The following is a 27,279-nucleotide window of genomic DNA, read 5'->3' as shown; positions in this document are numbered from 1 at the left end:
TCTGCTTGAAATACCTGGTCTCCACGATATGGCTATGGAGGAGTATAGTGACTGGCAGCAATCTCGGGTGAGTAGAGAAATTCTTAAGGGCAATATCCGCAAGGCGCGAGACTTGGCGCTTGCAAATGGCCTGGATCTCCAGCAGATCCACGGTGATCAGGATCCAGATTTCTTCATTAAACAGGGCATTAGTGTGGGTATAGCGCGCCGCTTCGTTTCTAAGATTGCCCAGTGGGCCAAACTAGACATCAATAGTCATAAGTGACTAAGAGTAGATATAAAGTATTATTAGTTACATATACATAATAACGCGTAAATCAACATATTATACCGATAATCAGCCTTGATCTTCCTCTATACATACTACACATATATATTCAAAGATCATAAAAAAAGTAGTGCTAAGTACATAAACAACTATTCAAATCACATATCAACAATATTAACGCCGGCATACCAGAAGTGGCCAATTACACTTCCTTTCCTTATGCCAACGCAGTCCACACACCACTTTAGAAAGTTATCAAATCCCTATTCAGGATGGTCTTCAAAGATTACCCAATTTTTCCGGATAAATGCTTTGAGCTCAGCGAAAAATTCCTCAATAGGATTCAAGTCTGGTGAATAGGGGGGGGCAAATACAATAATTTAACTCCCGCATCGGAGCACATCTTTTCTATCCGGTCTGAGTGGTGAAAAGAGGCGTTGTCCATCACCAGGACAGATTTAGGCTCTGGCCATCTCCCATAATGGTGCAGAAGCTCCTCAACGAAATCCTCGAAGACTGACCCATCAGTCGAGCCCTGGAACACTCACGATAAAATAATACCATCTTAAGAGTATGCTGGGAGGATTTGGTACCGCTGATCGCGATGGAACTTGGACAGTTGCACTGGTGTAATGCCACGGGGTGACCAACCAGTTCTCCGGAAGCCGATCCGTTTATCACAACCCGACTCATCGATATATACAAGATGGTACGAGTGGAACTCGGATAGGTTGCGTAAGTACCAATCCCGTAAATCGGGATTCCTTTCCTTCGCTTTCTGTCGAGCAGCCTTCTTTGACCACTTTTTGGAGATCAGTGCCCTCCTAATGCTGGAGGCTGTCACGTACGTGCCGAACTCGTCCCACAAAAAGAGGGCCATCTCATCCAGGTAAAGACCAGGCTTTTCCAATAGATGATCGCAGAGAGCTTCCAACATAAGCGGGGTGATGCTACGTGGTCTTCCTGCTCGAATGGCGGGTGCTCTGGTGTCGCCAAAGTGCCGTAGGTTACTGCGGATGGTGGTGATGGAACGCGGACTACATCCTGCGGCATCGGCGATCTGGGCAGTGGTCAGTGATTTGCTCAAAATCATATCACGAATGAATTCGCGAGTCGAGGAAGGGAGATTTGGGGCCATTCCGTGCCGTTGGCGTTTGTCTCGTAGTTGGAGCTGCAGTGGTGAGGGTTGACATTCGCACAAGGGGAAAGTAACATATTCAATGACGTATGATTCCACACCCTGGTGTATTGGTCTTGTCATGTATATTACATTTCATTTCTTGGCGTACAAGGGGGATCTACAATCTAGCTGAATTTAGCCTAGTTTGTTTCACCACAGCCTTAGCGTTAGGGTCTGGGAGAGTTTCTCTGTGTGAAAGATGGAAGCCAATTTCGAATTCGTCTGTATTCAGAAATATTCCGTTCACTTCAAATTTGTATGTCTCGTCCAGGATGTCCATTTGAATCATGAACCATCGCTGGATCTTGTTCAAGCCCATAGATAGGAAAGGGCTGTGGGTCGCTGGCATGCAAGGCCGAGATGACACCATTCTGAAGGGCGCGTACGGCTTGTCTTCGATCGTGCAGTACCAAGCCTTGCTCCTCAAAACACTGCAACAAGATATCACACTCGCCTACCAAGCAATCGTTAAACTCTTGAAGTCGGCGATGTTCTTCTTCGAGCCGAATCATCTCTGCAGATTTGATGACATAGAACTCCCACATATCCAGGTAGGAATCGAGCAATTTGACACCGCAATTAGCTCGGTTGGGGTCGTAGTGCAAAAGCTCGCGGATCTGCGACTCTAAGAGGCCCAGAGGAGCCTTTAAGATCTGCAAATAGTCAGCTTACTTCATCTCGCTTCTTGGGAAGAATTCTTACCTCGGGATCAGTCACGGTGGAGTTGGCGCTGTGCTTTGAATCCGCCATGGTGTCGTCTTTGTGAGAGTTTTGAGCCGGGAGGCATTGTCTCCTAGCTGGGTGTTCCTCCGACGGCATTGATTAGAATGGTTTACGTGGCCAAGTGGGGAATACTGAGAGCCTTAGGTATTTATAGACATCGTGATGGGTCCAGAGCCCGTCTGATTTTGCTCGTTGCTCACTGCTGACTCACAGTCCTGGATGAATGAATCGCAAACTCCCGAGCATATTCTCGAGTCACAAAGTTGAGAGGCAGATAGGAGATTCTTCCGCGTGTTGAAACAGGTCCTATAGAGTGAACCCTAGACCGTGCAGCCTTTAATAGTAAACAAACACCAGTCTATTGATGAAAAGTGGAGGAACCAAGCAGAAACAACGTCATAGTTATATCGTATAGGCTTATTGAGCTTGAACGGAGCAGCTGGTTGGACAGATTCTACCCTGTTCCGAGGTCCGATGGCGTATCTGGCTGGTGGCAATATTCCGAATTTTTATGAGTCTATAGTCAAGGTTTAACTCACCTTTAGCACAAAATCGCTGAATTAGTTGTTATTAATCTGAATCTGAGAGACTGAAACTATACTGGTATAGTACTGGATCGCGCGTTGCACTGCACAAGAATGGAGAGCAAAAGATACAGAAGAAGATTCTTCAAAGCGGGGCATTGAATCCAAATATGAGGCTAATGTAGAGCTAGATGAAGCGGAATAACCCTAAGTAAGATAATTCGTATGGTTACGCCGTGAGGAACTCTTGTGTATTGCCCTCTAGTTTCGAGATGCGTACTTCACCACTCTCTTCACCACTCCTTCACTGGATCAGATGGATTTGTGGGCCATTAGAAAGTTTAAATACTACCAGTAAGGAAGCCAGAAAATCGATATCCTTGCTGTTTGGATAGAAGAGAATGTTCCTGGGAGCAGTACTCTTGCTGTCTGCAAGGATCGGGTTCATCAACATAGATTCTGGAGCAGGAGTATTGTTTCTTCATCATCAGGGTAGGTGTAATGGTGAGAAGGGTTCTTGCAATACGAGAGACCGTAGATACGTAGAGAAACTGTAAAGCTTGTGTGTAAGCACAGTACACCCTGGATCGAAATCAGTTTCACCACTTACACACAGACATTCTATCTCGAACCCTACTTCGAAACTCACCATACCTAATGCGGTTACTCTACCCCTGACCCCGTATCTTGGCGGTATTTTGATACAGGGTAAATAACAACATAAAAATAGATGGTGTATTGAACTTGTATAGCTTCAGCAGCTTCTAGAATATCGATCTTGCAAACAAACAAACAAAGGGGAGGGGGGAATCTGTCTGGTTAAGCTACAGTCCCTGGCAAGGTACGTTTACTGAATTCGGCCGTGACCATTTGCGAGACCATCTGTGGTTTACTCCAGTCCATCTCTTTTTAATTATTTCAAGCTTCGATAGAAGAATTGGTGTCATGTTATGAATGGAAATCTGAAAATTAGCGGATGCAAGGATACTGTAAGCGGGCAGCGATGGGAGACCGCAGGGGACTAGCAGGGAGCGAACCCATTTGCTCACCCTGCTCACCCCTCTCCAGAGAGCAGGCGAAAAGATTTTGGGCCGAAGGTCTGGGGCATGGCGGGTATTAGGAACCACACGTGACTGTTGAATTGCGCAGTTCCTGGGAACTAGGTGGCCTATCTTTGAAACCCAGGTCCTCAAAAAAAGGTGGCAGCAAAAATTGAGGTATCCTATACCAGCTCATTCACAGTCATAACCAAAGGGCTACGTGATGTGTAGTTTGAACCCACGGACAATGACATGCTCTTTAGATGTAATTCTAATGCGTCTTTTTACAGCATTTCGATCCGTTCACGAAAAATTATTAATTAATCTAGCCCTACATGGATCTACAGCACTCTCATCCCTACTCTTAGCGCTATAATCACCTGATTGATCATGACGTGAGTGTTTGCCTGTTTACCCCTCTTTAAGCTAAGAGTTAAATAATATCGCTTTAAACGAGATTTGCAAAACATAGACTTATCGATCATGGCATCCATAATATCAGTCTCATTCGGTGGTGTTAATCATAGGTTCCAGATAGGGAATAACCATGGCTCTATTCACGCGGAATTCTATCCTCCTGGTAAGGCATAGGAACCGGAAACGACAACTTCCATCGACTAACCATCCTTTCCCAAACTAGAGCGACCAGAAACCCCGCCTAGCCCTTTATCAACTGTCTAATTTCCGCGTGATCCAGATTTTGTCCATCGCGATACACTAATTAATCAGATCCATCACAAACGCTCAGTCCCTGGGTTAAGAATAGCGCTGGTTGGCCTTGGTGGCGTTGGGTAAGTGTATAGTTACCTATCTATGATCTGTTACTTACAACTCGAAGGAAATCATAGCTTGCAATCGAATATTGTTATTAGATACGATCCGAATCCCCATTAACCTGGGTTTTCTGGGTCTATATAAGTAATAAAGCCCGCTTCAAGCAAAGTTTTCGGGACATCGTAGATCAAATCAAACTCCCGGGGGTCGAGACCCTAGAGTCAATATTTTTCAGCTTGTCCAGGGTTGGCTCCGGGATGAGAGAAAAGGAAAATGGATTTATATCCTTGATAATGTTGATGACGAATTTCTTTACTTATCTCCAGTGGCGGGAAAGGACAACCTATCGAAAAGCTCCACGAATTCCTTGACTAAACCACTATTAGAATACATTCCTAGAAGCCCGAATAGATATACCATTATCACGAGTTAAAGCAAGGATATTTCATTAAAAATGGTTAATTACAAGGATATTCTTAAAGTGAAGCCGATGGAAAGGGACAAGTCGCTAGAACTCCTCCAAAAGAAACTTGAATAGTCAGGAAATAGCCAATTATATATACAACTAGTATATACCTTAGAGTTTATACCGTTGGTGATTGTACAGGCGGCTAGCTATATTCGATATCAGTCACCTTACTATTTGGTAGCATAATACTTAGACAACCTCTAAAAGAGTGATCGTGGGGTAATAAAGCTTCTAAGAAACAAGGTTAGTCACCTTTACCGGGATTGGGAAGCGAGCAACTCAATTCTGGTGACGTGGTAAATATCGTTCGATTTTATACGCCGAACAAAGCCGTCTGCAATAGAGTTACTTTCTCTGATGAGCTTTTTTGATCGGCAAGGAATACCCGAGAATGTTATCCAGCCTTAACCTAAGGTTAACGAGGAATTATGTTCAGAATCCCTGGATGACTTTTATGACGGGGAATCATCGGAAACGGATATATGCACCGATTTTGAAGACGATATCACTACGCTACGGGATTATTCATTTATATATATCAGGGAGGACAGCAATTTGTTTACGATGCATTGACTGGTGCAACTTGCTACATACGTATGGTTGAAGTCACATGGGTAAATGGAGCAATGGAGGGAGAAGTTCTGACTTACTATAGAGGCAGAGCTACTTAAGTTATTGGTGTTCCCACATATACTAGCTCGGAGAGATAATATCAAGCTATGTTACTCTAATACCTGCCAATGGATTTTGGTATTGGATGAGTACTAGTCGTGGAGGAACCAACCCTGTGGACTACTATGGATTAAGGGTAAGCCGGGTGTGGGCAAATCGACCTTAATGGTTTTTCTGCACGACAGACTTGAAGAATTACAGGACAGCAGCCAGGGTATTATTCGACTCAGCTTTTTCTTTACCGCCCGGGGCACGGAGATGCAACGTACACCGCTAGGAATGCTTAGATCATTATTAATCCAGATTTTCGACCGTGATGTAACTATACGTCCTTAGATGTGCGAGATATATGAATAACGATGTAGGCTATTTGGGTACGGTAAACACAAGTGGGAATGGCCACAAGTGGTACTAGAAGAGTTACTAGAAAAGGCTATTCTGGCATCAGCCAAACAACAGCATGTGGCTGTTTTTGTGGATGCTCTGGATGAGGCCGGGGCGCAATCCGCTCATCAGCTAGCAGCATATTTCTATCGGCTTATTGGTCGTGCTGAAAAACTGAACCTAGCCCTTCAAGTCTGTATCTCATGTCGACACTATCCTATCATGGATAGTCTCCGGGCTATAGCGATACATGTCGAAGACCATAATCGAGAAGACATCGCTACATATATTAATAATATGCTTATTGATATAGAGGTTGGAGATAGTCCTAGTCAAGAAGGAAGAGAGATGCTAGCGAAGGCACTGAGCCAAAATACTCATGGGGTGTTCCAATGGGCAAATCACATGATACCTCTTTTTAAGCAGAAATTTCTCGAAGGGGAGTTATTTGACGATATTTGTGATTGGTTACACGAGGTTCTAGTTGGCTTGGAAGATGTCTATATGTATACTCTGAATAACGTGATTACAGCTAGGAACTGGGATTAGTCATTCCTGCTCTTTTAATGGATATGCTTCGCCGAGCGACCCCTAACTGTGACCGAAATGCGGTACGCATTGGCGGCTCAGAATACCTAAATGATGCCTTCTTAAAGGAGATGGGAGAAGATTCACGGCTTTATCGGAAACAATGGATATATGATGCGAAGAATTAAGGCTCTTACTGATGGACTAGCTGAGGTAGTCTTAGGTGGGGATTATAAGGAGACTGTATAGCTAGTATACTAGTCAGTTAGTGATTTCTTACGTTCAAAAGGACTAGACTCTATGTTTCATTATACTAGCGCCAATACAGCATCCATTCGGAGGGACAGCATTTTTTTTTCAGTGCCAGGCAATCCTCTACCGATCGTGCCTGTTATATCTTATTACCGAATGTTCAAATAGATAGATGAGTGATTTTAAGAGACTGAAAGACAATTTTGTCCAGGATCGCCCGTTTCTTAATTATGCGACTATTAATCTCTTTATCTATGCGGAAAAAGCTACTAGCTCTCGAGCTGACTTGCTACAAGATGAGAAAGACATCCTACAACAAATAATCATCCCGTGGGTTCAGATTTACCAGGATCTCGATAGGTTTAGCATCGTATGTCTACCTGCTGGCATAATACTCTTACATATAGCCGCTGCTGCTAACTTGGTTGATATCATAGAATCTGTGTTGTCAGATGGCGAGGATATTGAGAGTGTAGACCAAATTGGAAATACAGCTTTCTATTTCGTAGCGCGAGCAGGATATCTAACAGCTGGCCAAATACTCCAAGAGAGAGGAGCAGATCGAGAGGCGAAAAATAAAAATAAAGTAACACCTTTAATAGAAGCGGCTAGGTTTGGACATGTGGGCTTTGTCGAATGGCTCATCCTTGAGGGCGTGAATGTTGAGATAGGAGGTGGAGATGCGCTACAAGCAGCTTCGTTGAAAGGTCATAATGTAGTTGTGGAAATATTGCTCGAGGCGGGAGCGGATGTCAATGCCAAGGGGGGGTCAATATGGCAATGCCCTTCAGGCCGCTGCATATAACGGAAGTGCTGAGACAGTGAAGATACTGTTTGCCGCTCAGGCGGACATCAATGCCGAGGGCGGTTATTATGGTACTGCCTTATAGGCTACTGCATATAATGGAGGCGCTGAGACAGTAAAAATACTGCTGGATGCTCAGGCTGATATCAATACTAAGGGGGGGTCAATATGGCAATGCCCTTCAGGCCGCTGCATATAACGGAAGTGCTGAGACAGTGAAGATACTGCTTGCCGCTCAGGCAGACATCAATGCCGAGGGCGGTTATTATGGTACTACCTTACAGGCTGCTGCATATAATGGAGGCGCTGAGATAGTAAAGATACTGTTGGATGCTCTGGCCGATGTCAATGCCCAGGGGGGTATATAGGAATCACGTCTCTTGGCGGCTATTCGTACCGGGCCATGATGATGCAGTTCAAATTCTTCTTCACACTGGCGCAGATATGCTGGTTGATGAACTCGATCAGACTCCTCTTTACATTACGGCTTAAAGAGATATAGTGATGGAAAGACGCTAAGCAGCTCAACCTACAGGTGATGGAGACAAGAAATATGATACTCGGTCAAGATCATCCTAATAATCTGACTAGTATGGCCAACCTGGCATCGACATACCGGATGTAGGGCCGATTGAAAGAGATGGAGCAGATCTTCATACAGTTGATGGAGACCCGCAAGACGAAGCTCGGTGACAATCATCCCTCTACGCTAGAGAGCATGGCAAATCTTGCATTCACCTTCTTCAAGTTACAATGCCGAAGCTATCAAATTACTACGGATCTGTTCAGCCAAGCAGGAACAAATACTAGGGCTGAATCACCCAAGCACTTTAATCATATCTAAAACTTTGCTGAAATGGGAAACGGAGGCACTGGATGTCTTGTCTAAAACAAATGCTTTACTGTAATATAACATGTGAAGAGAGTTAGTTCTATATTGTTTACCAATTCCTAAGATCGATTCACCAGCATGCCCTTATTGCATTGCAGACAAGGGAAAGTGCTACACTTCAGAGCCATGGCTGATATTGTTGCCAGGCGTTATGGTAATGAGGTCGCACGAGCGAGCTGAGGGACGACGTCATGGCTGTATTAATGGTAATAGTATTTCATGTATTTTATCAGATCCAGTCTTCCATAATACTCTCTTTCGATACGATTCAGCCCCTTGAAACTAGAATAAGCCATATCTAGATTAGCGTGTTGCAGAATGGGGTTTGAGAAAGAATCTCTGTATTCAAGTGGTGAAACTGATTTCGATCCTCCCTGTACACCACACCGTTTCTGGAATCAGAATTAAGCCTGGTCGCAATATACATCATGAAAATGAGTAAAGAAAGGAATCCTCACCCTACTCCAAAGGGGCTCAAGACATGCGATATAATTGCGTTTTCTCTCAAAAGAAAGATTGGCTGGGCCTGATGTTTGGAATTCTACAGACACGCTCTGTTGCTAGGAGCAGAGTCTTCGTGTAGGACTTTAGATAGAAGACCGACAGGCGATTTACACACACACACACACACAATTCATTAACGCCCGGCGGCTCAGCCGAAAGGGCAACTATCACTGATCTAATGTACATGTCCACAAATATATGCCGTGTCTCCTTAGAGCCCATACATGAAACAGTCACAGCGGATATCATCTCACTCATTCACGTTGTAGGAATCCTTGTGGGTTAGTATTTTCGGGGCAGACTGGCTTGAAGGCGCTTCTTCAAGTGTTCAACATCCTATTTTCGGCAATTGAAGCGCGTCTACCGTCCTTGGCACAAGGTAATTGGTGGAGGTTAGTTGAGGAAAAGGGGTTGTTCGTATTGGTAGGCCTGTTTATACGACGTCAAGTCGGCCCGTGGCGATTGCAAACCGAATTGAGGCTCGCACCGCTTCCAAGTTCGGCGTCCAGTTCTGGTCATCGGATGGCGATTTGCCGCCCAGGAAGTAGGAGATGTTGCCTCGATGAGTGTCCGTACAGTGAAGCAGTCTTGTCCGGTGCGCCGTCCACCTCCGGCACCGAAAGAGGAAGTGCTCCACCGTCTCTCTTGCTTGTCCACATGCATACTGGTCCGTCTCTGCTACGTTGATCTGGGAGAGGTATCCATTGAGTCTGGCCATGCCAGTCCGAAGTTGCGCCAGCACGCTTACTTCTTTCCACGATAAGCGATCGTACAGCTGTCGTGTGTGTTTTCCTGGAAGCGCTATGTCTACCCGTTTGACGTGTTTTCCGACGTTCTCTGGCAAGCTTTTGCCTGTGTTCACCTGGGAACGTGCGAGATTCAGGGTAGTTGACTTCATCCTCGGCACTCGTACTTGTATTAGAGCGTCCTCGTGAGTCGCGATCCTGGCCTGTCCCTTAGCCCGGCCCAATAATTCGTTTTTCTCACTAGTAGGGACCCAAGTGATATCAATCCGGTTGCCATTCCTCTGCATTCTTCTCATCGACTTGTACATTTGACCCACAAAGTCCTGGCCCGACTGCTGTCGAGGGTTCCTGACCGTGAGAGTCGCCGCTTTGTTACTCGCGAGCAGCGTGATCCTGTAATTCTTCAGTGCCACTTGCATGTTCAATGCGTGTGCCATTGCGGCAAGCTCCGCAGAGAATGGGTTTTGCTCTGATCTTGCACCCAGTGTGATAGAAAGGGTCTTTAGTTTCAATTTTCGGTACCGAGGTGGCTGCTTCTCGATCGCGACCCCAAATCCAACCAGCCCGTTCCGTGCCGAACCGCTGATTGCGATCCGCATAGACCCGCCCGGTTTATCCAGTGTCTGCGGGACTGCCTTGACGTCTGTGCGCACGCGTGCCTCCCATGGTGCTAATGTGAACGCGTTGATGGTTTCCAGTGTTTCCATGTCGATATTCTTCAGCGCGTCAGCTACTTGGTAGAGCGGCGAGCGGTGGTATCTTCTGAATTTTCTGATCCGATCTGTGCTTCTGCGGAGGGGATTGGTTTCTGGCAGGGTGTGGATGTCTGTCCACATTTTCACGGCTCGTTTCCAGAATCGACGGTGTGCGGTAGCTAGGTGGGCCTCCGCCTCTGCGACACTGGTTGCGACCGTGAGAAAGGTCCCCACAATAGCTTGCGCTCCTACTCTTTGGACCCGATTGATGGGCCCCATGGCCTTATCCTTGCACGCGTGCATCCAGACGTTGGACGCGTAGTCCACCACCGGGGCTACTGTCGATGTGAACAGCTGCCGCGCTGTTGCGGGAGACAGGCCTCGAAGGCGCCGGAGCTCCATCACTGCCTCCAGGCCTTTGGACGCTGCCCTCGCGATATGCTCCTTGTACTTAAGTCTTGTGTCCATTAAGACACCCAGGATCTTGACGTGATCTCTAGGTATAACCGTCTGTCCCTTGATGGTAAACGGCTCATGGTTCACTTTACGCATCTTGGGGGCAAAATGTATGATAGCTGTCTTGTCAGCCTCAAAGGTCGCTCCGCTTCTCCTTTCCCAGTCAAGTGCTTGGTTAATAATTGCCTCGATTCCTTCCCGATTACTTTGCGTAGTTGGTCCGGTCACCCATGCGGTATAGTCATCCACAAAGGCGACTGCCCCTCCTTGGCTGTCGATCTGTCTTTGCACGAGGTCTGCGTTGAAGAAGAGGAATAGGATCGGTGACAGGGGCGATCCCTGCGGTAGTCCAGCCTGTGGCAGGCTTTGGGCCTCAGATGATTGTCCGTTGATCTGGATGTTTGCCGTTCGGTCTGAGCAGAACGCTTCGATCCATCGGAGCAGGACCTCTGGTATACCTCGGGCTTCCATCCTCTGGAGTAGTCGTTCTTTGCACACTCCGTTATAGGCTCCTTTCACATCGAAGCTGATCAGACTCAATATTCGACGGCCTCGCCAGGCCGTGTATATTTGCTCTTGTAAGAGTACGAGTGCTTGCTCCGCGGACCGTTGCTTTCGAGCTCCGAAATGGCTGGTCGGGAGTAACCCGTGTGTCTCCACCGCGTGCGAGATCCTCTCTGCAATCACCGATTCCAGCACCTTACCCAGTGTCGCCAACAGCGAGATCGGCCTCCACGCTTTGGCAATAGTGTAATCTTCTTTGCTTGGCTTTTTAAGCGGTATGATCTTCGCATGTCTCCACTGCCTTGGCAACTTGCCCTCCCCCAGCGAGGCTTGGAATAGATCGAGGACCCTGTACTTGACTGTGGACCACGTCATCTTCCAAACGATCGCCGGTAGGCCGTCTTCACCGGGTGCCTTCCACGACTTAGCCACCGACAGTTGTCGCTCTATCTCCTCCATCGTGATGGCTGGCATTTCTACGGGCGCTCTCTGTGCTCTGACGCCTTCCTCATCGATACTGTCTGGCAAAGGCGGGAAGAACTTGGCGAGCAATTCCTCCGTTTGCTCCTTGTGGTCGTTGGTGGTGGTTCCATCTGCTCTTAGGAGCTGCGGAATCTTCCCGAACGCTGCGTCGTCTCCCGACTTCAGGTACTTGGCGGCTTTCCAGATGTTGTCGTTATCTGCAAGGAATTCGTTCCAGTGCTTCTTCTTTTGCTGTCGAATGGCATCGTGGTATTGTTTTGCCGCATCCTGGGCCATCGCTTCGAGCCGAGGTACTTTTCGCCCCGCCCGCCGCTCGGAGCGAGCGTGGTTTCTCCAGTATGTGTATATGTGACGGAGTTGAGTCAGGTCTGCTGTCCACCATCGCTTCGCGTGTGGTGATGGTTTCGCCCTTGGCGTTAAAGCATGCACCGCTTCCGAAACCGCCGACATGAGTCGATCCGTTTTCTGCTGTACCGTGCCCTCTGACGGAAGGGTGGCCAGAGCGTTCTGAATCCTGGCATTGATGTCCTTCCATGGTGCATTCTTCAGCAGAAGTCGTTCTGGAGGCTTTGGGCCCGACCACGGGGCGTCGAATACGGACTCAATCGCGCAGTGATCCGAGCCGTGGTCGGTCCCGAGTATTGCGCATTTAGTCATGCAGTCATTCAAGTTTTCTGAAGCTAGGACGAGATCGATGGTAGACTCGCAGTCTCCACTCTGTCCTCCGCCGTGCCATGTTCTGGTGCCTCGTTTTAGCAGGCTGCTGAGTGCAAATTCATTCATGAGGTCGATAATTGGATCCGCCTCCCCTTGTCTCTCCAGCGACACGCCGTCTCCACCCCAGAGTTGATCGTGTCGGTTAAAGTCCCCCACAATCAGAATCTCCACCACCGCACCTGCATTCCTTCGTACCTTCGTGAGCGCATCGCGTAGACGAGTGCATACGTCGTCCAACGCTGAGGTGTTGCCACCTTCCACGTAGACCGATGCCATGAATATCAGCCGCTCGGGGAGCCTGACCATCGCTGCTGTGATGTCTGGGGACTCCACCGGGACCTGCTCCACTTCGATTTCTTTGTTGACCCAGAGCATACTCCGAATCGCCCATCTCCCTTCCCTCCAGGTGGAGGGTACCATCTTTGTCCATTTGTGATGTCCCATCGGGGTAGTCAAGAGCCGGCCTTGAATCCTCCTCGCTTGAGGTTCCTGAATTGCTAGCGCCACCGCGTTTTGAGTGTCTTCGTCGTTCATTAAGCTCTCGTGTACTGCACCCTGCTTCCTCACATTCAGTTGAATCACTCGAACAGTTTTATTCATAACGCGATGGATAGAGCTTCCGGCAGTTCTTGCTGTATGATTCATGAGGACCTCCGCACGGGACACACTTCGGAACCGTTTGATTGCAGTCACTGTGACGATGGCCCTCCATTGCGCATTTTGCGCATTTCTGGGCGCCCTTACACTGGAACGCCTTATGACCAATCTCCTGACAATTGTAGCATTGCACCGGTCGTGGTCGATATTCAAATACGCTGGTTGTCCCGGATTCTCCCCCAACGTGGAAGTATCCGTCGGCCAGGAGCCTCCGCGCGTCAGTCCCTTTGGTTAAGTACACGACCATCGATCCATAGGGTTTTGCGGCTTCCTTGCTGCTAAGCCACGTTATTTTGGCGACGGTGGTGTCATTCTCCTCGCTTAGGGCCGCCGCCGCTCCTGTCAGGACGTCATAGTTCTCATCCAGTACCGCAGTTCTCTTGACGCTGTCGACCTTGATCGGGTAGAACTCGTCCCGAAGCACCCGGGCTCCCGCCCCAATCTTTGCTTCTGCCACCTTCCTGACTAGCTGGTGCTCGGCTTCATTGCGACACGCGATTCTGATCCGGTTGGTATTTCGTGGGCTCACTGTCACCGCGCGACAGCGCCAGTGAGTGTGATCATCCATCGTCCGGATCTCTGTCTCGATTGTGGCCCTGATTAAGCCCGCGGATACCTTCTCACTCTCGCTCTCGGGCATCTTTGAGGTATCTATCGTGCAGTACAGCGTGTCGGTGTAGGTGGTTGGTGTCGTGTTCAACGTTGAGAGGGTTCGTATATTGCTTGGGTAGCTGCTCGGAGGGGTGCGCGCGACATCTGCATAGGAAGGGGAGCTTGTGGGGGTGGGAACGCTGATTTCCTCGCGTAAAGACTGAATCTCGCGCAGGATTTCATCGTGGTTGTTCGGACAGCATGTCTCGGAGTGGCATTGAGGTGTCGGGCTTCTATCTGTCAGGGTCTGTAGCTCGTATCGGACCTCGGCGAGGGCGGCACCAAACTCTTCTCTGGTTTTCTGTAGTTCTTCCTTGTGTAGTTCCTCTCGGAGTCTGATCTCTCTCCTAAGTTTGGCGATCTCTGTCACCAAATTGCTGATATCGAGCTCGTCGCCCTCGGTCGCGGCGTCGTCTGACGTTGCCACGTCACGCTGGGCGTCTGGCTCAATTCTCTTCTTTTGTTGGGGCCGTGTCTTCCTCTGCTCGTTGTCGATCTCTTGTTCTCCAGCATACTTCTTCGGTGGTCTGGTGGTGCGTTTCGGTCTCGACAGTCGCGGTGGCGAGTCTTCGCGTTCATCGCGATCGGGCGGTTCAGGGGTTCGCATAACGGCCCGTCCCGTCATGCCTCACAATCGATACGGGAAGTCGGGAACGTCGCCACGTGGCACCCCGATCATCAAATCCCGAGAGAGATCTTGGACAAGGTACAGTATAATGGTGTACGCTCTCTCTATCAATACAGGGTTGCTCTAGATGGTGTACAGAGAAGTACTACTACTGTACAGTCGATCGTCGTCTTCCTAGAGGAGTACCTATACCTTATTACCGTCATAATAATATATAGGGCCGCTCGAAATCAGCTTCACCTCTTGTTCTCCTTCTTCTTTTGCTTGAACTCTATTCTGAAACATGCTATTCCCTATCCGATTTAGTCTGCCTTGGGATCTTGAAATGCCTTGTAACATTTCAATACTCGGTTGGTGGAGCTGTAACTTTCCTGAAACTTCAATACGACTGTTTACAGTCTGTCCCAAGATTGTCCCTATCATGAGCGGTTCTTTCCAATTGAGCCAAAGGTGCCGTGGCGTACTTTCGCGTCTACTATGGGAGGTGAGAATTTCCAAGTAGTTCCTCTTCTCGAAACAAATGCGACCTATCAAGTTGAGGCGGTCTAGTTCATCTGCATATAGATGGATCACCTGAGAGCGGGGTAGACTGGAACACCTGGAGATCCAACCCCTAACTTGACAGCCATCTCAAAACCACCGGACAACACTGATGACGACCAACATTTCCCACAACGGTATTAATGGTGGATTTCAACCAGGAGTGATAAATGGCAATATTGGGAGTGTGACAATCGGTAAGTAAATTGGTTATCTCCAAGAGAATATAACTCAACTGGGAAACGCCCTAGGTCAAACGGCCTCATTAGATCAAGAATGTCTCAGGGCTCTACGAACGACCGATCCTCGCCACGACAAAGAGCGTATCAAGGATAGCAAGGGTGGTCTACTCGAAGATTGCTATCGATGGATTCTTGAGAATCAGGCATTCAAACAATGGCAAAACAGCCAAAGCAATCGTCTCCTCTGTATCAGGGGTGATCCTGGTAAGGGCAAGACGATGCTTCTATGTGGGATCATCGAAGAGTTACAACAGCTATCTGGAGATAATGCGACCGTCTCGTTCTTCTTCTGTCAAGCCACCGATATACGAATTAATAGCGCCACGTCTGTTCTACGCGGGTTGATTTATTTGCTTATCGAGAAGAACCCGTCGCTACTGTCACATGTGCGGTCTCAGTACGGAAAGGCTGGAAAGGCCCTCTTTGAAGACGTTAACGCATGGAGTGCTTTGACTACAATCTTTATAAGTATCCTCGAAGACTCATCCTTAAAAACTACCTATGTTATCATTGATGCACTGGACGAGTGTACGAGCGGTCTCGATTTGCTTCTCAAGTTGATTGTCCAGAAGTCCGCAGCCTATCCGCAGGTTAAATGGATCATATCTAGCCGAAACTATCCCATTATTATCAAGCGCCTCAATTCTGCTACTCAGATAGCTCCAATCTCATTGGAACTAAATGAGGCATCTGTGTCTAAGGCTGTAGAATTATTTATTAATCAAAAGGTGAATGACATCGCAGGTACAGGAGAATATGATCCAAAAACGCGCGAAACAGTCAGGGATTATTTGCTGTTAAACTCGCGGGGTACTTTTCTATGGGTAGCCCTGGTCTGCAAAGAGCTCGAGGAAACAGAATGGTGGCATGCCGAAGAAATTGTTCGAACGTTCCCTCCTGGACTCAGTACACTCTACCGCCGAATGCTTAATCAGATTTATGAGACACGGGATGCAAATATTTGCAAGGAGATTCTAAGTATCATATCATTAGTGTACCGGCCCATCACTTTGAGCGAGCTAGACACGATCATTGAAAGGCGAATAAATGACTCGATCAATCCTGTCATCCTTCGTCGGATTATCGGCTTCTGTGGATCGTTCCTAACATTACGAGACGAGAACGTCACTTTTGTTCATCAGTCGGCAAAGGACTTCCTCACTATAGAGGCATCCACTGAGATATTCCTCGAGGGCCTAGATGACAAGCACCACGCGATCTTCTCCCAATGTCTAAATGCTCTTTTCAAGACACTTCAACGAGACATCCTTGGCCTCAAATTTCCAGGAATATCCACAAAAGATATCAGCATGCCTAGTCCAAATCCACTAGCACCCGCTGAGTACGCATGTGTCTACTGGGTGGACCATCTCCACGATTGTAAGAATAACATAACCTATAGACTGAGTTTGAAGAATAGGGAGAAACTGGACAAATTTATGCAGGAGAAGTTTCTCCACTGGCTCGAGGCTCTGAGCATACTAGGAGTCCTTTCAGATGGCATACACGCTATGAGAAGGCTGGAAAGTTTGATTCAGGTAGGTTCCCAAAGTTGTATCAACATGGAGCGACCTTCTAATATAAGGTTCTCGTCTGATAGGAGGAGAGTGAGTCAGATGGCCTCTTGGAGCGAGCTCAAGACGCCAGTAGATTCGTTCAATATCATAGAGCAGGAATCGAGAGCAGTCCGCTACAAGTTTATTGCTCACCTCTCATCTTTAGCCCGTCAAAGAGCCTGACTAGAATAGCTTTCCAAGAAGAAAGACCTAATTGGGTTTTGAACTATCCTAGAGTGGAAGAAGACTGGAGTGCTTGCCTTCAAACCCTCGAGGGGCATAGTGAATCGGTCCAGTCAATTACCTGGTCGCCAGATGGAAGCCGACTTGCATCAGGGTCAAGTGATAATACCGTCTGTATCTGGGATCCAGCCACCGGCCAGAGCGTGTCCACTCTCAACAGGCATAGTCATTCGGTCTGGGCGATTGCCTGGTCGCCAGATGGAAGCCGACTTGCATCAGGGTCAAGTGATAATACCGTCCGCATCTGGGATCCAGCCAGCGGCCAGAGTATGTCCACTCTCAAGGGGCATAGTGCTTGGGTCCGGTCAATTGCCTGGTCGCCAGATGGAAGCCGACTTGCATCAGGGTCTTGGGATAAGACAGTCCGGATCTGGGATCCAGCCACCGGCCAGAGCGTTTCCACTCTCAAGGGGCATGGTGATTGGGTCTCCTCGATTGCCTGGTCACTAGATGGAAGCCGACTTGCATCAGGGTCTTGGGATAAGACAGTCCGGATCTGGGATCCAGCCACCGGCCAGAGCGTTTCTACTCTCGAGGGGCATAGTGGTTGGGTCTCCTCGATTGCCTGGTCGCCAGATGGAAGCCAACTTGCATCAGGGTCAGGTGATAACACAGTCCGGATCTGGGATCCAGCCACCGGTCAGAGCATGTCAATCATTCCTAACATCCGTACCAAGTTCCTCAAATTTGATACCGCAGACTTGAATCGGCTACACACCACCACTGGTACATTTGACACAAGCTCAGTCGCTCCTGTGACCTCTATACATGATAGTCCCACCCGATCACTCCAGCAATGCAGATACGGACTGAATGATGATCGTTCCTGGGTAACCTATAATGGGCTCAATCTCTTATGGCTACCCTCGGAATATCGCCCTCGTGACGTCTCATTTTTCGCTATGCATGCAACCACCGTAGCTTTCGTCCTTTCTTCGAATCGTGCCATCTTTCTCGCACTTTCAAATCAATGTCCTGTACCCACACTTTGATTAATAGTTATATTAAAGTATATTATTTTGATTTCCCGTCATGTTTTGAATTTCAATATCTTTGCCTACTGTCGCGCGGCGCTTTTCCATGCTCTTCTGGCAATCCTTCTGTATGAGGTGGAAGATATAGTTTGTCTCCCATTATGATCACCGATCACTGATTAACGCACTTTTCAGATCACCAAGAAAATCACCAACTTCCCAGGAACCACTGTGAGTCAAAGTCACGTGCATTTGCTAATGCCCCAGTATCCCTCAAGACCTTCAATCAAATTTACTGGGGACGCGCTCTCTCGCACGCGGTATGCCCTGAAACGATCAATGAAGCGGTGTCAGATAGAGGCCTTACTGCCTGAGCTTACGTAACACTACACTGTATTTTTTCCTCTTAGATTTAGCAGAATTCAACCAGATTAACCTGGCCGATGCAGCAAAGTTTTAAAGTACTGTAACCATAATAGGTTCTTCGCGGGTCTTGCTCAGATGTACTCGTTGAAAAAGAGTTTAGCTTCGTCCTTCTGGATATGTATGCTGTTTGTATCTGTTGGCTGTTCATGTAGGGTATGGTAGTCTGTGTGGCAAATCTAAGTTAGATACACAGTTAAATCTACAACAAGATTATAACTAAAGATATTGAGGCTGGTGCTTGTTGATGTTTGGTGATATCTGGTGATGGAATTATGTGCTGCTGGTGAATATGATGTGTTGGGGTGCTTGGTGATTATCATTAATAGGGCATGTTGATAGGGCGTGTTGATGGCCTGTTCAAAAATCAAGGGAGTCACAACCTCGGATCACCGTCAGAACACGCAGCCGATCAGCAACGCACGTTTACCGTTGTAAGAAACACTTAGATCACCGCTACCTCTGATCCCATCCCTATGTTGCCCCCGCTCTTTATCAAAAAGATGAATTAACCTGCAAGTCAGGGTGCCTCCTGGGAGCAATGCTGAAAATTGATGCGGCATCCGCCCAAGTCAACGCGGACCCACATGGCGCTTCGGTGTTCAGCCGAAAACTCGTCCCTCTGCACTATATGATTGCCTATCTACAATTGATAATATTTTAAATAATTACATACACAATATGAATAAACTCATTCGTCCTTCTTCTATTCTAAGTTACTGCACAACTTTTGTGTTCACTAGGCATTAGGTGATCGTCAAAGTAGTCGGGCTAAAAAGCTTTAAGTTAAGACTTTAGTGATGCTTGGTGATAGCCCTTCAAAGATAGATGGAGGGGGAGTGACAAACTTGAAGAACCATGCCCTGAGTTAGAACGTGCAGCCGATCGGTAACGCCCGCTTACCGCTGCAATAAAAATAGACACTCAGATCACCGCGGCTGTTGAATCTGTTTCTATCCTCCTATCCCGCCCCTTGAAAAATGAAGCCAAAGCGAGCCCTACTTCACTTGTTACGTCAGTATAGCTCCTGGGAGCCTCGTTGAAATTGATGCCAGGTACTGTATACGCCAAAGCCCACACAGACCCAAATGGCGCATCCGAGTTCACCTGAATCGAAAACACGCTTTCATTATTCCTTTGCGCTGTTTCTTGTAGTGTATAGTTTCTATTACCTAATAAGGTCCAGTGTATCTGGGCATTTAGGGCTTGGGGAACAATGAAAGAGTGTTGGGGGGATGACCGATTTCCGGAAATACTGTACAAAAACTTACAGTTTTTGGCATGGGTCGAGAGTAATATTAGTAATACTAAGTGGGGCCGGTTGCCTTAGACAGAGCTAACGAAGTATCTCGGTTCCAGACCGCCTACTGCTACGAAAAGTATCATAATTTTTTTGAGAATCTGCCGCGATATTTTCTGCCACATATTTTCTGCCACATATTTTCTGCCGTATACTTTCTGCCGCATTTTTTTGCTGCATATTTTCTTCCGCATATTTTCTGCCACAATATTTTCTTCCACATATTTTCTGCCGTAAATTTTCTGCCGTAAATTTTCTGCCATATATTTTCTGCCGTATATTTTCTGCCGTATATTTTCTGCCACAAGATTTTCTTCCACATATTTTCTGCCGTATATTTTCTGCCATATATTTTCTGCACCATATTTTCTGCCGCGATATTTTCTGCACCATATTTTCTGCCCCGGTATTTTCTGCACCATATTTTCTGCCGCCTATTTTCCATTTTCTGCTGTATATTTCTGACCTCAGGATTGAGGAAAGTAGCAGGGTTATGATAACTGGGACAAAATGGAAGGAACAACAAATTTTATTGGCAGTAAGGCCCCGCTATTGAAGCAAAAAGCATCCAGAGAAGGGAATGGAAGTAGAGGATATAGGGGCATTGTGATGTCATACCCTGTTCAGACCTCTCCAAACTGTGAACTTATGGATCGAAGGTCCAACCTATAACCCAGTACACATGTACAGGCCTAGTCTTGTTCAAACATATCGATCTTCATGTAAAAGGATTGATAAGGGTAATCCCCGGGAGCGATATAGAACTACGCGACCGGCTCTACCCTTCTCCGTAGAAGGGTCGCGCATGCCTCGAGAGTGAGTCGTCAGAGACTCTTTTCCCCTAAGTGGTAGTCTCTGTATCAAAGTGAACACCCACGTATCAGTTGCCACTACTATCTTCCCTCATTCGTCTAGTCACCAGGTAGCACCCTAATCTGGCTAGTTCATGAATCATCACGATCATCTGATATAGAGACAAGAGTTAAACTATAACCTCCAGGGTCCGAATTCATGAAATACACTTTTCGGGTCCGATGTGCCTCTTATGTGAACACCGTATTTGTTTTATACAGCAATCACTTGATCCGAATGTTTTCTTCCCTATCTGAAGAGTAATTCTAAGCCTTAGCTAGCCCAAACGTCATTCTGAACTAACATTTGAGTTGTGTTACCGAGTGTGTCTCTTGTGATCTGCCGATTTTATATATTAGACTCGGTTGAAGCTTCAGAAGCAGCCTAGAAGATGAGATACATTTCACCATGCAATTCTTTGCATTAGTCTTCTTTTCTGGCAATGTAGAATAATTAGAGCGCGAAAAGAGCCTGTGAAAGTCCGGCTCATCCTGGGACCTGGGATTAGACCTGTGCAAAAGGTGGCCCATGGTCCAGGGTCATGGCCCATGGGTAGCCCATGATAACATAAAGTTATGTACATAAAATTTCAAACATTAATTTTTCTTATTAATTTTATTACTAAAAGAATCAGAAGATTTAACTTAGTTGATTTGATAGGGGTCTGAAAATATATATATGTTGGGTGTGGAAAGGATGGTGGTGTGATGCTCTGGTTGAAATATATATTTTCAATGGACATCAACTTTAGTGATCTACAAATAAAACCACTAGATTAGGAAATATTCTAGAAGGTTCTAGAATAATTCACCCTCCTAAATAGGCTTAAATAGGCCCACTTTTTCATAATTATCCTAATTTGGCAAAGACCCACTTTTATTTTGCCCATGGGTAAAACCCATGGGCTTTGCATAGGTCTACCTGGGATACTGGCGTATGCATTTGCCTGATTGACTTAATGTCATCACATGATCTATCGAGTCGAACTATTGTCTTGATGTTTAGAAATCTGATAAAGGGCCTACTGTTCATCACTTGATGTAAACAAGTGCGTCAATGATATTTATTATTGAGAAATCAATAGAAACAAGAAGGGAAGAAGCAGGATAAATATTTAGATTGACCTCATCCTCCTAACAGGTTTTATTGGCAAGGTGTTTGTAATAAACACCTGATCGCACAATTCGGTCATCCATCCTGTAGCATGAAATTTAGAAATTATTTATTGTTTTTTCTCGATCTTTGTATTCCAGTGCACTTGTAGAGACCCTTGCTTTCTCCCAGGGAATATCTGACTGAATCTCCTAGTCACTTCTGACCAGGAAAGAGCTTGTTCCTTCCGAAGCTTGATGAGAAGTTTATCCTCTTCCGCAGAGTAATTTAGTCCTTTCCTTGAGGATGCTGAATGCTCGACCACATTTATATCTGGGAACAATTCCGTGGATGGTAGAGTTGAAGTTCCTTCGTCTTCCGGGATCAATCCTGATGCCGAAGCGCAGTTCGCGATCGATGCAGTGTAGCTGCATTGAGATATAGCACCCTGAAATAGCCAGGACAAGAACTCGAGTTTCGCTTCGACCGGGAGTGAAGAGAATTGATCCTGCAGACGAGAAGATGGTATTGGAACAGGGCTATCTGCCCGGGGATTCCCGCCAATTCGATTCCTGTGACGATTGTCCACAACAACGGAAAGATTATTTCTTCCAGGCTGCGGTCGCCCTGGTTTCATCACCTTCTGCGGATTTAGACGCACGGACTGGCTATGAGTAGATGCATCCGACGAACGAGAAGGGGACATAACTTCAGAAATGTCTTCGTCTGCGGATGTCTGCACACTGTCTCGGGAATGAAAGTCGTCCAAGATTTGCGGATCAATTACTGTACCAGGACACTCGCCACTTAGAACAGGACTTCCAGTGTTTCCAGCATGAGAGTGCTGGCTGGTAGTGCAAGGGAGCCCTGAAACGCCCGATTGGTCTGACTCAACGCCAAGTGATTGCTCAGAGACTTCACCCAGATTATCACAGACCATTACATGGTCAATTTCTGGAAGGTTTAATGAAACCTGCGGTGCGGGAGTGTCCCGAAAGTCCAACGCCTGATCCTCCACAGTAAGTTGGGGCTGCGTGTTTATCTCATGTTGTAGGCCGTTATTCATGCAAACCTCCACTAGCGGTCGTGGAGGCAAAGGGTGTCGTTTATGGTTATAAGAATGAATATTGGGGTTTGTTGAGACTGGGTCGCGAGAACCGGAGGGAGACGAGGTAGTGGTGATCGAGACTGGGCTTGGATAACGACAAGTATCCAGAGAATCCTGCAGAGCCTGTGCTTTTTCCTGAGAAGGCTTCCAAAGCTGGAAGGACTCTAAACGGAAGCTACCGTTCGACATGTTATGTAAATAGGGCGGCTCAGTTAGGTTCACGGGATAAGGGGATTAGTTTTATTTGTACAAATGTAGCAGACAGGATCGGGACTTTGGGCAGGGCAGTGAGTAAAGCAGTGAATAGGGCAGATTGCGATGATGAAGGGGGAGATTTCAGGGAAGTTGGATTGCAGTTTTCCCATCTTAATAGGATTGTAGTCCCTTTTATAGACTGCGGAAATCGATCTCCTTTGCCACATAGAACACGAAGATCAACTCCCGCAGCCCAGGTGACTGTATGAGTTACGAAGATACGCAATTTCCGCACCTGGATTCTCCGCTTCTCGCTAATAGTTCGCGAGCAATCATGCACCAGCTCTGCCTCGTTTCCGAAGTGATGGTGGGGTCCTACTGTGGCAAAAGCAGATATCTAACACGCGATAGGGCACAACGCTAGGGCAGCCCAGCGTGCGGTATTTTCGCTATTGGTTTGCACCACTGTTGCATGCTGTTGAGGTTTATTGATTGGGCGTAGATCAGTCGGAGAGGCCGATAACGACGACAACTGTGAAGCCTCTAGGAGTAGATCCGCAATGCCAAGGTCTGTTCATTGTAACGTCCGATAGAGCATCAGATGTGGCGAATGAAGTGGAGCATTGAGCATTGAGGAGGAGCAACCGACGGGAACAAGCAAGCCTCGCCAACAAAAAGAATCGCGTAATGTGTTGTAGCAGGGTCAATGACGCCTTTTGCAGGTAAGTGAATGTAAAAAACAGCATTTTCAAGCAACCAGACGGGGCAACTAGATGATTTCAAGCTGACAATTGTAGTGGAAGACTGAACTAGCTGAGCGATTTTAGTCCTAGGCAACCGGAGACAGCGGTATTTCCGCGAGATGAAAGGGGCATTGCATTGCGGCGAGAGCCAATGCGCAGGCGAGAGCGGGGCTGAAAAGAAAGGGGCCAGGAGGGTAGGCAGGGTGTCTAAGAGGAAGAAGTGCGTCGACAGTTCAAAGGGATGGGCGAGCGGCGTTTTATAGATGGATGGCAGATGACGGGGGGCGGTAAAAGCGGCCAGCGTGGGCGCTAAGCCTGAAGCGGGTCAGGGGTGGGTTGCAGTACCCGAACGGGCAGGGATATGGCGAAATCAAGCAGGCGGTAGATAGCGGCATATGAATGGTTCAATCAGGGCCATTTCTGGCGCCCCGCTAACCGTCACAACAATTACTTATTAAATTTTAATTTATTACTAAGATAAAACTTTAGTAAATATTTATAATTATATCTATCATTTAGATTATTAATAAAATATAAACCCTTACTTATAACATCTAAAAGATCCTCATTATGATTATTAACTTTTAAAAGATAATTTAATAATTTATTTATAATTATATTATTATTAACTTTAAGAATAGTACAAAGACCACTATTATTACTAATTACCTTAGTTTATAGTATCTATAGATAATAACAACCTATATAAAGTATCTTACTTATTAGATTACTAAGTTTTAAGAGTATAATTTGAATATTCAGTATCAGAAAGGATCAGATATAATAGTTCCTGATATAATAAATCGGTGGCTAGATTTTCTAGAAACCGGTCCTGTAAACATATCAAAGTCTAGACCGATATAGGATATCACTCTTACTGTTACTTAGGCTATTGATAAACCAATAGTTATGAAAGTCCTAGAACAATAGTAGCTAGCGGCTACCAAGGCCTATCTGGATTACCAGGAGCTACTAGATAATAAGGTTCTGACTAGAGTAGTTTTAAAGTTTGCTCTAAACTTATATTTAAAGATATCTATCTCCTAATATATATAATTGTATTAGAGTATTGCTAGCTAGTGTTTATCTATATAGATAGTGTTAAAGTACTATATATTAAGCTAAATATATATAGAGATATAGTAAGATATCTATATAAGGATTATGGTTATTTAGGTTACCTAGGATTAAATAGAGTTATTTATTTATAAGGATAGTAGCCTAATATAAAGAAGGAATTAGAGCTAGTTATAAAGAGTTATCTGAATTGCTAGGTCTTACAAGGCCTAAAGAAAGGCCTTAAATAGGAGGTAGTATAATATCTTATTATCCTATGTATTAAGCTATTTATATATTAGGGGATTAATCTTATTAGTTATCTACCGAAAACCCTAAATAGTAATTATTAGATTATTATAGCTATTAATTATACCACTAGATAGATATTAGTATAAGCTATACTAGATACTACCAAAGAGATACTTAGATAATTTATATTTAATTAGATATTTATAAATTATAATATACTAAAAGAAATTATCTCTAACTATAGTAAGAACCTTCTTAGTAGTATAATATAATACTATATTAACCTATTAAGAAGCTAGTACTATATAACCATTCCTTACTACCCCTATACTAATAGGAAAGTAGAGAATTTTAATAGCCTATTAGGAAAGATGTTCATAAAATATCTAATAAATAAACTAATAAAAGTATAGGATCTATATCTTTAGTAAGTATTATTTATTACTTAGATCTATAAATATACTATCATAGGGTTTAGTCCCTTCTTTTTACTATATAGTAAATACCTAAGAATCCCTAGTAATTTATCCTCTATCTAACTATTTATAGATCAGATAGATAGCCTGAAAGGGTTAAGTAATATATAAGTTGTCAGCAATTCAGGCTGATTCTCTGCCTGAATTCCTGGGACCAAAAGTGGCTCTTTCGGTCTAAAGATTGTGCTGACTAATTCATCCCGCGATCAACCATTTTGTTGCGGAATGAATGGCTATTGTTTTGATCTGATCCATCAGATCAAAGATCATCTTCTCTCGTCCGAGAAGATTCGCAACCCGAACCCCGTTGTTGAGACCAATGGTTACAAGATGAGATGAAAGACTTGATCATTTCGGATTCTGTGGATCTTTCATCCCATGTTCTGAGACCTTTGGTCTTATGTTTATCTGTTTAGTCTAATGTTCTATAAAACCTGATCTTACCCCTTAGTTAGTGGAGCATCGAATTCAATCTTTTTGGGATCAGTAGTATCTTTGTTTGATTCTTTCCTTCCATTCCATCCTAAGTTTGGATCCAGCTTGGTCGTATGTCATTCCATCTGATCCGTGTTGTCTGATCTTTTGGTCTTATCTTTACCCTTTCCTCCCAAGTCCCCTGTAACTTGGTATCCCCTGTTCAGCTGACATCCTCTGCGTGACGTCATCACCTTTGGTCTGTCCCCGACACGCTGAAATAAGTAAAAGCTAATAAGCTTTTACTAAATTAAGTAATTAGGATAAATTATATCTATAACTCTAAGATCACTAAGATAAGCTTCTAGAAAGATAGCTAGGTATTGATTTAAAATAAAAGCAGGAAGAAATTTAAGAGTAAATGGTTTGGACTATACTAGGTACTGGAATCCTATATCCTTAGAACTGTGATAGGCTCTATAAAGACTGAAGCAGAACAATATAGGCCGACATGTAGTTTACATTTATGCTTAAGGAAGAGGAAGCTATAGTACATGATAGGGCATATATATCTTTCCGCGGATCACGTGTAGGGCTATAAGCGGAGACATCTGTGGTTAACTGTCGTCGAACGTGACCGTACGTGATCGTGGCTTTGGGCTTTGTCAAGGATTAACAAGCCCTCGTTGGGTTTAACCTGTTATATTACCCCCCTCCTTTAGCTGCAAGCTCCCTTAACATCCTTATAGACATGATGTGTATCCTCTTGTCCGCGGTCTGCTTGCCTTATTTATATGTGTCCAGTGCTATATATCCTTTAACATTTATAGCTGGCTCCTATGACGTCTTAGCGTAACCTATCTATTTCACCAGATACTCTAGTCTTATTCCTTGTCCGATCTTCTTGATATATTATCCTAGGATGGCTTTAACTTTATATTCTGTCTATCTATTAATATCAATCGGAGGTAGCTGTGTATCGTCGACCACCTAAGAAGGTAAGGGGTTGGCTGTGTAGTATTATAAAAGGTTAATATAGAATACTAGGTATATACTAGCAGGGACCTTAAGCTTTATATTATAAGGGTTTAGGATATTAGTAACTTTATAATATATATAGATCTAATCAAGCTTCTTTGAGATCCTTTCTGATTATATGTTATATAGGTTTAACTATATAAGATCTCCTTTCTTATATATAGGAGCTACTTATCTTATATAATTGGTGTGGCTTTCTTGTTGTTCCTATATAACTATAATC

At 45.5% G+C, this 27,279-nt stretch overlaps 5 protein-coding genes across 5 annotated transcripts; 3 read left to right on the top strand and 2 right to left on the bottom strand.

The window, feature by feature from the left end:
• Positions 1 to 28: 28 nt before the first annotated feature.
• Positions 29 to 265, top strand: N7483_004661 (uncharacterized protein; the record flags this gene model as incomplete). The annotated part of the gene is made up of 1 exon (XM_057088098.1): positions 29 to 265. One exon carries the CDS (start codon positions 29 to 31, stop codon positions 263 to 265), a length of 237 nt encoding a protein of 78 aa, XP_056947927.1.
• Positions 266 to 4,218: 3,953 nt separating this feature from the next.
• On the top strand, positions 4,219 to 4,880 carry N7483_004660 (uncharacterized protein; the record flags this gene model as incomplete). Its single annotated transcript, XM_057088097.1, has 3 exons — positions 4,219 to 4,315; positions 4,465 to 4,526; positions 4,608 to 4,880. 3 exons carry the CDS (start codon positions 4,219 to 4,221, stop codon positions 4,878 to 4,880), a joined length of 432 nt encoding a protein of 143 aa, XP_056947926.1.
• A 4,568-nt stretch (positions 4,881 to 9,448) lies between these two features.
• On the bottom strand, positions 9,449 to 14,549 carry N7483_004659 (uncharacterized protein; the record flags this gene model as incomplete). Its single annotated transcript, XM_057088096.1, has 2 exons — positions 9,449 to 13,308; positions 13,361 to 14,549. The coding sequence occupies 2 exons, from the start codon at positions 14,547 to 14,549 to the stop codon at positions 9,449 to 9,451; spliced, it is 5,049 nt and encodes a 1,682-aa protein (XP_056947925.1).
• Positions 14,550 to 15,204: 655 nt separating this feature from the next.
• On the top strand, positions 15,205 to 18,125 carry N7483_004658 (NACHT and WD40 repeat domain-containing protein; the record flags this gene model as incomplete). The annotated part of the gene is made up of 3 exons (XM_057088095.1): positions 15,205 to 15,289; positions 15,344 to 16,872; positions 16,935 to 18,125. The coding sequence occupies 3 exons, from the start codon at positions 15,205 to 15,207 to the stop codon at positions 18,123 to 18,125; spliced, it is 2,805 nt and encodes a 934-aa protein (XP_056947924.1).
• A 3,779-nt stretch (positions 18,126 to 21,904) lies between these two features.
• N7483_004657 (uncharacterized protein) lies at positions 21,905 to 23,071 on the bottom strand (the record flags this gene model as incomplete). Its single annotated transcript, XM_057088094.1, has 1 exon — positions 21,905 to 23,071. One exon carries the CDS (start codon positions 23,069 to 23,071, stop codon positions 21,905 to 21,907), a length of 1,167 nt encoding a protein of 388 aa, XP_056947923.1.
• Positions 23,072 to 27,279: the final 4,208 nt, after the last annotated feature.

The sequence above is a fragment of the Penicillium malachiteum genome (genome assembly GCF_028827825.1).
Source record: "Penicillium malachiteum strain IBT 17515 chromosome Unknown utg000002l:1.0-8849297.0:1.0-8852440.0, whole genome shotgun sequence".
Classification (NCBI taxonomy): domain Eukaryota; kingdom Fungi; phylum Ascomycota; class Eurotiomycetes; order Eurotiales; family Aspergillaceae; genus Penicillium; species Penicillium malachiteum.
This window is presented reverse-complemented; position numbering and strand designations above follow the sequence as displayed.